At 33.4% G+C, this 13,576-nt stretch overlaps 1 protein-coding gene across 2 annotated transcripts in view; it reads right to left on the bottom strand.

Moving 5' to 3' along the window:
* USP16 (ubiquitin specific peptidase 16) overlaps nucleotides 1-13,576 on the bottom strand; it is a 68,380-nt gene that overhangs the window by 19,360 nt on the left and 35,444 nt on the right. For both annotated transcript variants that reach the window (XM_044670280.1, XM_044670279.1), the window contains exons 6-13: nucleotides 11,021-11,208; nucleotides 9,150-9,245; nucleotides 8,294-8,424; nucleotides 8,000-8,087; nucleotides 3,985-4,063; nucleotides 2,575-2,666; nucleotides 1,765-1,821; nucleotides 763-939 (exon numbers count right to left, since the gene is read on the bottom strand). In XM_044670280.1, the coding sequence (XP_044526215.1) occupies nucleotides 763-939; nucleotides 1,765-1,821; nucleotides 2,575-2,666; nucleotides 3,985-4,063; nucleotides 8,000-8,087; nucleotides 8,294-8,424; nucleotides 9,150-9,245; nucleotides 11,021-11,208 (908 nt within the window). The remainder of the gene's footprint in view (nucleotides 1-762; nucleotides 940-1,764; nucleotides 1,822-2,574; nucleotides 2,667-3,984; nucleotides 4,064-7,999; nucleotides 8,088-8,293; nucleotides 8,425-9,149; nucleotides 9,246-11,020; nucleotides 11,209-13,576) is intronic.

Genomic DNA, 13,576 nt, shown 5'->3' with positions numbered 1-13,576 from the left:
CTGAGCCTGGGTGCCTGAGAAGATGGTGTTATCTTCTACAGTAACAAGGAAGGTAGAGGTGGAGAGGATTTAGAAAGAATGATGAATTCTGTGTTGGACATAAATGAGTTAAGATAACTACAAAAATAATAACACAAAAATAACTTCTGTATCATTCCCCAGGTTTGCAAAAAGCTTTATTTAGAACAACCCTGTGAGACAGGCACTCTATGTGCCCTGTTGTATGGATGAAGGAAAGTGAGAAAAAGTGACTTGTCTATAATCACCATTAGTAAGTATCTCAATAAGGATTCAAACCTAGATCTTCTGACTCTCATTCTAGTGCTTCTTTTAATATGTCAGCAAAAGCCAAATAACAGAAACTTAACTAAATAAAGCATGTATCAAGAATAATCAATTTTAAAATACAATCTACTTCTAGGAAATGGAGAAATAAAGATAATCAGAGCCCAATTTACTATAGAATACCTGTATTGCCTAAAACACCAGAAAGCTTTGGATACATTTGTTATAATTTTTAAATATTATTAGTACTATAAAGCTAACAAGTGATATAAATCAAAAAAATATAAAAAAAAATGCTTGAGGCAGAGAAATGGCAATTTTAAAATGTTACCATAAGTCAAACTCCAAAAATAACTAATCACTTACAAGTGAAACAACTACTCCCCCAAATTAATTTAACTGGATTTAAATTTAAATATAAACCACACAGCACATTATAAAATACAGTGTAGAAAACCATTCTTTACGATTACTAACCTTTGCCTGCTTTTTGGCTTGCTTCTTTGCTTTTTTCTGCCAGTGCTTACTTGTATAAGAAGGAATAGTATTCTTTTCCTTCGTATAACTATTATTATCTTTCTCTTCCTCGCTGTCTTTACCATCATCTTCTTTTGTTTTTCTGATATTTTTATCATTTATGCTTTTTTTACCACTCTTAAAACAGAATATAAATTTTTAACATTAGTAACAATATTTTCCAAAGAACGTAATTTTGACTAAATATCTGTTATAATTTAATAATGCTTTCCTAAAATATTAAATTAGAATAAAAATTATTAGAAAAAAATAAAAAAGGAAAAAGGGTTGATGGCATTAAAACAGGTATATAATATATATTAGACTTGCTGGGTAACTAAGAAATATCTAAATAAAGCATTCACAGTTGTATTGTGTGCGAGTAAATATAGCATAGTAATAATTTCTTTTTCGGTTGGTAAATGACAGTTTCAAAAGGGAGTTTGTTTCAAAATGGAATTAATGTCAGTGTGGTTTCAATGTCTATTATGAGGAAATGAGTTTCTAAGTTAATTTGCAATTGCGTTATCCATTTATGAAATCAAGTCTCTCTTCTATTGTAATAACTTTGTATCCAACATTTACCAGAAAAGAACAAAATAAATGTATTAAAGATTAGACTTCTCTATCATATTGTATAAAAAAACCAATTTAATAGTGCTATTCTTAATACTTAAGTTATAACATGATACTTAAAAATAGTCTCAGCAAATCCATTATGATTATGAAATATAAGAAATGAACTATTTTCAAGACTTATAGACACATTTGCCCTCTAAAATAGAATTTAGTCCATACTTTTCAGCTATTTTTAGGAGGTTTTGCAAATAACATTTGTCAGTCTTTAAGCAAGTTAATATCAAAAAGCAATATTTTAAATATAAATGCAATAAATATTTTAAATTCTTTATTCCACAGGTCTAATGATAAAAATTTTAGACAAATTAAAATCAATAGTCTTACCTGATCATCTAAAACAGGGAGAGACAAATCAAGGAAAGATTCGTGAACCAACGAGACCTTAACCAAACACCAAAAATACTTTTTAAAGGTAAAGAAAATATTACTTGAAGCAAGAAGTTTGTTTATTTTAAAAGAGATGGGGGGAGAGAATAAGTATTTATACAGAAACTATTAAGTACCAGGTGCAGTGCTTAAGCACTTTCAAATTATCTCATTTGGTCTTCACTACAATCCTGTTAATTATTACCTATTTTACAGATAAGGAAACTGAGGCAAAAAAAAGTTAAGTGATTTGCTCAGTGTCACAAAGCTAATTAGTGACTGAGGCCAAATTTGAGCTCAGCCTTGACTCCAAACCTAGTACTACTCTACTTTATTTAGAATGCCTGCATTGCCTAAAAATATTTTTAATGCTCTAAATAAATTTTGCTGTAATTGAGATTATTATTACACAGCCAACAAATTACATGGAACAAAAATATTTCAGGTAGAAATATAATTTTAAAATATAGTATCAATATTCAATTAATACTAATTAAAATTAAAGTACATTATCAAGATATGTTGTTCTATCATATTATCACTGTAACATCTAGCTGCAAGTATGAATTAATGGAAGGAAATATAACCACTTAACTAGAAGATGCTTATTCACAGTAGGGCCAAGAATGTTTAAAATTAGCTTTATATAGGCACAATATCATACATAACTGAACAAATATTATTATGATAACAGAGTTTGGAAGTTAAAGTAAAAATTTTAACACATTTTATATATTGAATAAATCTGGTCATAAACAACCTACTTACAGTTTTACATTCCTCACACATGATTGTACTAGTTAGCTCTCCACCAAATATTCGATCCACAAAGCTTGGTATTGACTTTTTTCTTTCATGCTCTATAAAAAAGGGTTTAACAAAATAACTATTAAAAAATTAATTAAGCAGGTGAAAAAAAATAATGAATTAGCTGGTACATCAGTCGTTAAGTTTAGGATCCTCAATCAAGAAACTTTCAAACCTAACTCAACCTCTGATAGAGCTAAAGTTGTTCTAGGAACACACAATATGTTGTGAGGAATATAACAACAGCTTCAAGTGGAAATGTGGTATAGTCAATCAGGGAGAACTAGTAATCAGGAGAAATATACTCTTATCACTGTTCTTCTGTCATTTAGCAGTATGACCTTAAACAAACCACAATCACTCTTGGGCCTCAATTGCTTCATCTCAAAAATGGCTAATATCTCTAAAATTCTATGAATCTATGTTCTTAGAGAGGAATTACATGGGAAATTTTGATATTTGAGGGTAGTAAATTTGGCTTACTAACTAAATTTATTTAATTACACTATAGTAATAAAAATGCATCATGGGAATATATATACTTCCTTCAATTCAATTGAAAAAACACCTATGTTGTATCTGGCACTGTGTCAGACTCTAGGGATACTACAACAAAAAGCAAAGAATTTCCTGCAGATGGAAGCATATGATTTACCACTTGTTTATTTGGGTATATGTTTTAGAGGTCTGGTTTTATAAGATTACTCACAAAAATGAATAATAATGGAAACATGTTTTGTGTGGTAATACATGTATAATCCAGATTGAATTGCTAGCCAGCTCTGGGAGAGGGAAAAGAAGATGACAGTTTGGATAATATAACTTCAGAAAACTCAAGTGGAATTTTGTTACTAAAATTTTTTTTAATATTTTAAGAAGGAAAGCATTCCTAACCCCAAAAAAACTTATTATACTATCTCAAGAGCAGTACAGACACAGAAAAAATTAATATGAAATATACCCAAAGGACATACAAGAGTAGGATGTGGCATATGAGCTAAGCTTTTAAAGGCAGTACTCCTTTTTACAAAAAATACTGCCAAATATAAGCCAAATGCCATTTTCTCCTTTCCTCCTTTACACTCAAGAGGTGAAAAAAGAAATCATCATTAAAGCAATTCCTAATGCTTTCAATGCCATAAAACAGGCAAAATGAGGATAGCTACAAGTTTAACTTTCCTAAAATGTATATATATTATTACACATAATTTCTTTATTCTGATATATCCATATCTGAACTGCTTCACTGAATGAAAGGTTCCATATATAAAAATATACTTCAAAAAAATGCTATAGCAACCTAGCATCTAAAAAAAGAACTAAAAAATAAAAAGGAACTTTAGTATTTCAGTTTTGGAAACCAAACAATACCTTTAATTTTCTTTTTCAGTTCTTCATCCAATTTTTCAGTGGAATTGCCAAATGCTTTAAGAATCCCAGTACTTACTCTCTGAAAATTATTAAATGAATACATAGACTATGATTATGTTTTATTAACTTATGCATAATCACATTTTTAAAAGAGATTTACAAGACACTATCTGCAATGCACAATGACAATATATAATTGTAAGAACTTATCATCTTTTTATTTTTTTCCATATCCCAAGTGTGACAATTATGGGTTAGGGTAAAAACTGATAAATCTCATTTGGGAAGCCTTCTTACATCCCCATATGTGTACTTTTAATCACAGAACTTGACAAAAATAACTCTAAGTTAAAAGATCTTCTAATAAAATCCTACTAAAATTTGGAAGATAAACACATGGTCTAATAATTCAAAATATTTCCAGTGCTTAAGAAATTACCTGCTCAACACTCCTTTTAAAAAGTTAATTCATTTCCAAAATTTCTTGTTATACTGAATGAGAAATATCAAACATTTCCATATACAAAAGAGAAAAAAAGGATTGTAGCTTTTAAAAAGATGTATCATAAATTCAGCATGTTACTTCTAAAGGTTACTTCTAAAGATTCCCTCTATCTCCTTCTGAACTTCCTTCTGCTCTTGTGTTTTTAGAGGTACATTATGACCACTCCCTCCCCAACAAAACCAAAAGAAAATGTATTGCTTGTAAAAATTAAACATACTCAGGCAAAACAAATCTAGGCATTGGCTGTGTCCAAAAATATGTTTCAATTTTATACTTTTGTATCACCAGTGTCAAGAGAATGGAAAGCGTTCTTTCATGGATATTCTAGAGTAGTTGACTTAGTGATCCTTAAAAATTATAATAGTAAAAAGAACATCTGTGCCTAACGACTAATCAAGCATGGCTTTTTGTTAACAATTTTTTCTGTATTTTACCATTAAAATAGATATTTAATAATGATTAAGAAGCCGAAAGCATATTCTTGTTTTCTAATTCCTTCTAAAGCCTGTTATAAGGGGATAAATCTTAGTAAGGTAATAAACTGGTTGTAATAAGGGAATAGGCTAGATGTAATAGGGAAATTAAGGCAAAGTAAGGTTGTAATAGGGGATAAGGCAGGTAAGGGACTAAAGATAGTTTGGATAGGGATAAGGCACTGTGGATAGGGATTTGTGGATCCCTAAGGCAGTAAAACGGATAACAAAGGTACAATGGTGAAGGTGGTAGATTGAGGTGGTAGGAGAAGTAAGGGAATGACTGAGTTTAGGGAATATAAACACGGAGGTATAAAGAGTTGCAAGGGAGAGGATGAGATATTTTGGGCAAGCAGCTACAGCCTGGGAGACAAAGACTGGGACACAGGTTTGAGACAGAGACACTAAAGGGAAAGAGACTGAGCCCTTCAAGTAGGAAGGGCACTTCTACAGACAAAGGTTAGGGCCAGCCAAGAATGGCTTGAAACTGACTAGAGGGCTTTCTAGTCAGTTTCTCAGGTTCACAAAGGAAGAGTTCAGAGAAAGTATTGAGATTACACTTCCTCCAAAATGGATGCCTCCAAATCCCTTCAGGACCCAGAGACAATATTATTCCTTTCTCCCTTTCTCCCTCTCTTATCAATCAACTAATGAACTAACAAAAGGTTTGATTAAGTGACAAACAAGGTTTATTGAGTTTTAGGGTTGATTGGAAGGGATGGAGGAGTACAAGGTAACTCTAACAGCCGCCTAGAGAAAGCTTCAAGTGGGGGAGGGATACAGGAATGTGAGACTGAAAAAGGACCTGCCTAACAGCCTGAAGAGGTTTTGTAGCCTATGGGGTTAGGAAAGTTGGATACAATGATTCAAGAGATAATTTGTAACAAGGGTAAGCCCTATTTGACTACAGGGAAACTAAATCTACCAAGTTTGAAAGATACCACCCAGATCCACCCTCCTTTCAAAAATTCACAGAAATTCAGGAAGGGAAAATGATGATTGGGACTAGTGGAGGTTAGGGAGATCCAAAGGAAACAGTTAAGCTAACAAATTTTAAGAGAAAAGCTGCAGAATATAGGCCAGGTTTTCAGTCCAAAGATAGAGCTCAGTTGACCATCCTACTCTCATCGAGTCTCCAGGGTCAACAGTCTAACCTCAGGATTCTAAACCCTTTTCAACTGTCAGAAACTCTGCAGTAAGGTTTTGCAGGGCTAATATTCACCCTTTTGCATTACAAGCCTTTTTATTGAAAAGATAATAGAATGTAAAGTTCCAAGAAACACAAGAACCAAAATTGTGCTTCATCACTGCATTACCACTCACAGGCAGGTTAGTCAGCAATGGGATACCCCTTGAGACAAAAGTCAAAATGTGCCAGGCAGCTTAAACTACCACCACTTTGACCATTATCTCTATTCAGACCTGACAACTGTGCTACATCTATTGAAGACCCAGAAAAGAATTTTTTAAAAAAACCTTTACCTTCCATCTTAGAATCAATATCGTTTATTGGTTCCAAGGCAGAAGAGCAGTAAGGACTAGACAATGGGGGTTAAGTGACTTGCCCAGGGTCACATAGCTGGGAAGTGTCTGAGGCCAGATTTGAACCTAGGGCTTCCCATCTGTCTCTAGGCCTGGTTCTGAATCCACTGAGCCACCCAGATGCCCCAAAAGAAAGTTCTTCTCATCGAGCTCCTCGACACTGCAAATGGTTCAATATCAGAAATAGATATGATTTTATTAATGGACATAACATTAAGGAAGCATTCCATCTGCTTTTCCACTGTACCTTAAAGACTATGGGACCTTTCCACCTGACTTAGAGCTAATACCTTCCATGTGTTATCTCCTCATATGAAGATATAATTCCTGAAGGGTGGAGGACTGTCTATATCTGTAGTGGTGAACCTATGGCACATGTGTCAGAGAGGGCACTCAAGAGCCTTTTCTGTGGGCATGCCCACCATCACCACAGAGTTTGCTAGATTGTTACTAGAAAGCCAGAGGGATAGGGGGCTGGGCTGCTCCCCAACTGTTAAAAATTTGTAGATAAGGACTTATTATAACTAGTATAAAAGCAGACTCAGCAAAACCTGGCAGAAGCTGAAAATTCCAAACCTGGATTGTTGGCAGGTGCAAGTACACAGACTGGGAAAAAGCTGAGCTTTGCCTTTGAGAATGAGTAGTGGAGCTGGAGGTTTGGTAAGTGATCAGCTAGCCTGTGGACTTATTCTGGGATCCTGGAAAAGTGGAGCTAACCTTGAATTCACTGAGGGATCTTCAATCAAGATACTAGGTTGAGTTAGGTGTTTTACTGGGATAGTGGACAACCACAGTAAACCCTATTCTCCCTAGCCTTTATTGGATTAATTTGCCGATTACCTGAGTGTTTCCTGAGACTTGATTCATCTTGATACCATCCTGAGAAGTGCTCTATGAGATTCCCAATTTCCCCTGCCTTAACAGCCCTACCTATGCTGGCTGCTTTATAGTTAGTTTAGAGAAGCCATTTCCCTTAACCAACACTCTAACAATTGGCCCATAGACTTAAGATTTCAGTGGATCCTCTTACCTCCTTTCCTGCCCTTGTTAACTATTAAAAAAACCTTTTAATAAACTTCCTGAACTTCTCCTCCCCAGTCTACAAGAACCAACTGATAATTTAACCTGTTTCCCTGGCTATGTTGGTTTCTGTTACTTGTTACTTCCCCAGCTAAGAGTGATAGAATTTATTACCTCTCCAAAATAAGCTGTGGGCTACTTTTAACCCAGCTGCACCAGTTTTTTCCCTCTCCTCTCCTACCAACTCCCTTATTCCCCTAAGTTACATATTTCACTCCCCCTCTCCACATCACCTGCCCCTCTAAAAGGTTTACCATCACTGGTCTATATTCATTCACAATGTTTAATACAGTAAGCACTTAATAAATATTTTATCCGTTCATTCATTACCAACCTTAAGAATCTATTACTAACACAATGATAAATAAATAAGCAGACTATTAAAAAAACAAAATTTTACAATGAAAAGATTTACCTGGATTTCTTCTGCTCTCATTCCATCTAGCAGATACCGAAGCAGTTCCTGACTATCTTGCTGTTGATAGCCTTTAAATCGCACTGCTCTATTTATATTAAAACAAAACAAAACAAACTACTAAAATATGAAGCCACATTTACAAAATACCAATAATTTGAAATATTTTCAGTTTATTTTAATTTCTATTTACTCTGACACCTCTTTTGGGAAACCCTAATTTCTACTTTAAAAACTATATTATAGACAGTGTCCTATTCATGTGCTTAATATACAATCTGAATGGGTACTCACTTTTTACAGACCTGAGAAAATAGCTCTTTGGGTGTCACAATTCCCCTTTTGGTTTCATGCATCTCATTAAGAAATTGGCACATGGCTGAAGTAAGAGGACCTGGAGGCCCAAGGTTTATTTCTAGAGGTTCCTGAAGGCAAAAAAAAATTTTAATTGGTTTTTTAAATCAATATTATTTAAAATACTAATAGCAACCAAGAGATGGAAGAGACCTTGGAAACCATCCAGTCTCATGCCTTTATTTTACTGATGAGGAAACTCAATCTCAGTAAACAACCTCTATGGTCACATATGGTCTAAGGACATACAAGTGTCAGAGGCAGAATTCAAATCCAGGCCCTAAACACAAGCCAAATATGTTTCCTTATTCTACAATTTGTTTACTTTTACCTTATGCTATTATCTGGTTTTATAGTTTTATGTGGTTTTTATCTATCTAAACAATTTTCAGTTTTTAAAATGCCTATTTCCATTTATATATTGATGAGTTCAGAATGCAATGAATTAAAACAAGATAACGTAAAGCTAATGAGCTAATAATTCCTTTTCTTTGTGAACAATAACTCGTTTTTTGCAATGTCTGCCAAGATATCTGTAAATATCAGTAGCATTCTCCAGAATAAAAGGTGTAAGTGAGCTGACATAAGCATAAATATGTGCATAAAATATGCATCTTTAAAAATTATAAGCAAGTTTCATAACTAATCAGTTTTTATTAACCTATAAATGTTATGACTTTAGGAGCCAAGAACATCACATTAAATATCCATATAAAAATTTTTTTAAGTCTTAGAAGATGATATATTTATTCAAAGAAAGAAAATTCTTATTGTAAACACTAATAAAAAAACATACTGTTAGGGACAAATCAGGTGGTTCAATTTTCACTATTGTTCCAGACATTTTTACTTCTTTCAAAAGTTCTCGTAATACTAGAGTCTGTGACAAATTCTGGGAAAGAATGAAAAGAAAAAAGACAAATTACTTTAGTTGGAAAAGTATGAAATTAACCAAAACAGAAAGCAAAAAAAAATAAAATAAAATAAGGGCTTCATTTCTCATTACAATTTTATAATTGGATAATGCAAATTATAAAATCAAAATAACAAAAGAATGAAACATCTAAAAATGTATAGTAATTTTATTTCAAAAATGGCAAAAACTCAATTAGGTACAGATATATCATATCTACCACATCAGATTATAAATGTATTTCTTAAAATAAGAATTATATTAGAATATAATAATTTTATTCTACTTTGAAACATAACCAATCTATTAACCTTAAGGCATACATTCATCCTTTTAAATTTAAGCTTAGGAGATTAAATTTGATTCTCTCTTAACAGTTTTGTTTTCCATTTAGCATTTTTTCAATTTGTTTAAAGCTCAGCATTCCACGAATAAAATAACTTAGAAACTAATAGTTAAAATACAAACTGATAGAAAGGTACAAATTAAAACTCCAAAAGTAATTTATGGCTCACTTATGAATAGTGCAAAGTAAATGTTTATTAATTTGTAATCTATTTAAAATATGATCAATTAAAAATGTGACATTGATTTTAACAAAGTATGTAAATCTGTCTCACATGAATACCAGTTTTTACTTTTTACTCCAACACTGTTTTTAGGTTCTAAGATATTCATTAAAATTAAATTATGAGGGGACAGCTAGGTAGCTCAGGGAATTGAGAGTCAGGCCGAGAGATGGGAGGTCCTAGATTCAAATCCGGCCTCAGACACTTCCCAGCTGTGTGACCCTGGGCAAATCACTCGACCCCCATTGCCCACCCTTAACACTCTTCCACCAAAGAGCCAATACACAGAAGTTAAGGGCTCAAAAAACAAACAAATAAATAAACAAATGAAATGAAAATTAAAAAAATGAAATTATGAGCTCACAATTTTTCTTTCAGTTTCAGTTTTTATTTTAATTCCAGGTTTGGTACATGGAACTTGATGAGGAAATTTCTAATGCCGAATACTGATCAGGAACATATAGTCTTACAAAGTTACCTAGGATACTAAGAAGTTAAAAGTGATTTGCCCAGGGTCAGTAAAGTCAGCAACAGACCCTCGCAAAATCAAGATTTCCTGATTTTAAGCTAGCTGTCTTCTACCAAGCTGCCTCTTTAAAAAAAAAAAATTCTTCCAACTATGCTACCTGGTTATAAATCATGAAAGACTGATCTCTGAAGCCAACTGTAGCTTATCAAAAGGGCAATGGGAGAAACATAGGATACACATATATAGGCTACAGCAAAATTGCCAATACTTGAGCACTAGAAACAGCATAAAAATAACTAGAGATGAATGAATGGGAAAGGGGCTATTCATGTATTAAGAACAAAGATGAATATCCTGAGTATTCTATTAATAACTAAGTAATGTTGAAACATCAAGAGGAAGGTCCTTAAATAAGCCCTCTATTAATAATTTTGAGGTAATCATTGAAGATGATGAAAAAGATATGGATGGGATACGATTTATACTCATGATGGGTCAACCCACATGTGATATCCAGGATCCATCAAAGTATTAAAGAATTTTACATAAATGATACTAAAGGCAAAGTTACACATGAAGTCATAGGAAAGTAAAACATTTCATTAATTTATCTCATGAAATAAAAAAAAATCCTTTTTAAAATACTTGCACATTTTAACAAACAAGCCCTTTAAAATGGTTAACAGTATAACGATAAATATTTAACAGTTGATCACCTGCATAACTGCATTAAAGAAACATGTGTTCCCCAAATTACTGAGTCCTTTCACAGTCACATGAGTAGCAGAATTCAATGGAGAATTTTCTTTAGTCATGTTTTCCTTTTTCTCTCTCTCCTGTTCATTTTTGCTGTCTTTTTCTAATTTTTTATTTTCAATTTCAGCTTTCCCTTGTTCTTTTGATGCTAAAAAAAAATGAAGGTTTAAGCAGGGTATAAAGATTTGTTATTTGCATAAAAGATTAATAAGAGTGTAGCTATATAGAAACTTGTGAATTTTAACACTAAAATTCAATCTGAACCAATCTGATTTTATTGATTTTTTTAATTCATAGAATTTATTAATAATTTTATCAAGTACATATGAATTGATAATGCTTTCAATAGCTTTCAATATGCATTTATGATGTCCTATCACAATACCAATAGGGCTACTGTGGACCTCTCCTTAATTAAGCTCCCAAACTATAATGTCCTAAGTGGCCTCAATCTACATATATTGTGAAAATTGAGGCCATATGTCATAAGCTCCCTCATCTACCACGGTATAAACCTCTCTAGGCCACCACCTAATTTCTCCTCCTTTGCTTTGAAGTCAGAGAACAAATTAGACTTCCTGTTCCCCTCCCCCCATCTTAAATCTTTACTTTTCTTCTAGATTCTTCATCACTGCCTACCAATAAAGTTAATAACTAATTTTTACTTGATCCTAATAAGTCCTGTACAATTCTATTCCTTCACTATTCAATTTCTAAAAAAGAGTTCTAAATTTACAAACTTGCTGACTCCATTTCTTCATTTTCCAACAGCTACTCTGCTTGTTTTAAATCATACAAACTTCATAGCTCTGTGAAGGGTACTCATTGGTGGCCAACAGTCTCTCCCTTTCAATTTCCTTTTCTATATTGTCTTCCTCCATTTGATTGTAAGCTCCTTGAGAGCAGGGACTGTCTTTATTTTCTTTATATTTATCCTCTGGGCTTATCACATTGCCTGGCACATAGCAGAGACTATTATTCTTCAGCTCCTTCCTAATCTAGCTTCTAAACCTTTTCCTCTAAAGTCATCAAATAGCCCAAATGGCCTTTTTTCAGTCCCTATTTTCTTTAGACCTCTCTGTAATATTTCACACTACTTTACCTCCTCCTTGATACTCTCATTCTTCTTTTCTGGCTGCTGCTACATTATCTTGTCCATGTACCATCCCACATGCTTTATTCATATTTGTGTGTTGAAATGCTCATCTTTCCTCAAGACCCAATTCAGCTGACACTTCCAACTTTTTCTAAACTTCTCCTCAGATGAAAATAAGGGGAACTACCTAAGTACTCCCTCAAATTTTCCTGGAGCACTTTGTCTAGATCTTTAATACAGCTTTATCATATTCTATCTTATATCATAACTACCTGTAAATATGTCACATAATATCCTCCATTAAGTCACAAGGATTTTGAGGACAGAATCACACCATTTATTATCTTTGTATTTTTAATGATTAAAACAGTGCTGCCTCTTCCACTTTACTCACAAAGTTGTTGTGAAGAGTGCTATATAAATGGGAGTAATTTTCCTTTATTTTTAACTTGTTGAATTGAAGCAAATTTTGTTAAATTGATGTAAGCACTAGCCTTGACACTGAGCAGTATGAAGATGCATGTAAATTGGTGCTTTTCATTCAGATTGATTTTTTTTTAAACCCTTACCTTCCTTCTTAGAATCAATACTATGTATTGGTTGCAAAGCAAAAGAGTGGTAAGGGCTAGGCAATGGGGGTTAAGTGACTGGCCCAGGGTCACACAGCTAGGAAGTGTGTAAGGCCAGCTTTGAACCCGGGACCTCCTGTCTCTAGTGGTTCTCAATCCACTGAGCTGAGCTCCCCCTTAGACTGATTCTTTATAAATGGGCAAAGCTCTTCTTGAAAAATGGTGAAGAAAGCAAACAAAAAAGTAACAAGAGAAAATTAAAAAAAAAAATAATGCAACTATTTGAAGAACCAATTCTGTGAACTGGCAAAGGGAAGTCAGCAGACCAAAAACTTCCAAGACAATTTCATGGCCATCACAACTTTACAACTAAAATGCAAATTACAACTGTTCAATAAAATACCATTCACCAAAGATGGCAGCTGTGCAATGCAAGGATCCAGAGCAAGGCTGAGGGACTTATGAGAAAGAAAACTAGCGACATTCAGAGGAAGAACTGTGGGAGGAAAAACACAGAAGAAAAACAACTGCTTGAACACATGGGCTGATGGGGATATTATTGGGAATATAGACACTAAACGATAACTCTAGTCCAACTATCAATAATATGGAATTAGGTCTTGATCAATGATACATGTAAAACCCAGTGGAACTGTGTGTCGGCTATGGGGGGGGGTGGAGGATTTGGGGGAGAGGGAAAGAACATGAAACATGTAACTATGGGAAAATGTTCAAAATAAAAATTTTAATTAAAAAAATATAAAATAAATAGAAATTGAAAGGACAATGTCAAAATAAATAAACGAATAAATAAGATGGCAGCTGTGGTCCCAATATTCCATTAACAAAGA

Source organism: Gracilinanus agilis, chromosome 3 (assembly GCF_016433145.1).
Source record: "Gracilinanus agilis isolate LMUSP501 chromosome 3, AgileGrace, whole genome shotgun sequence".
Classification (NCBI taxonomy): domain Eukaryota; kingdom Metazoa; phylum Chordata; class Mammalia; order Didelphimorphia; family Didelphidae; genus Gracilinanus; species Gracilinanus agilis.
The sequence above is the reverse complement of the archived record's forward strand: the minus strand, read 5'-3'. Positions and strand labels throughout refer to the sequence as shown.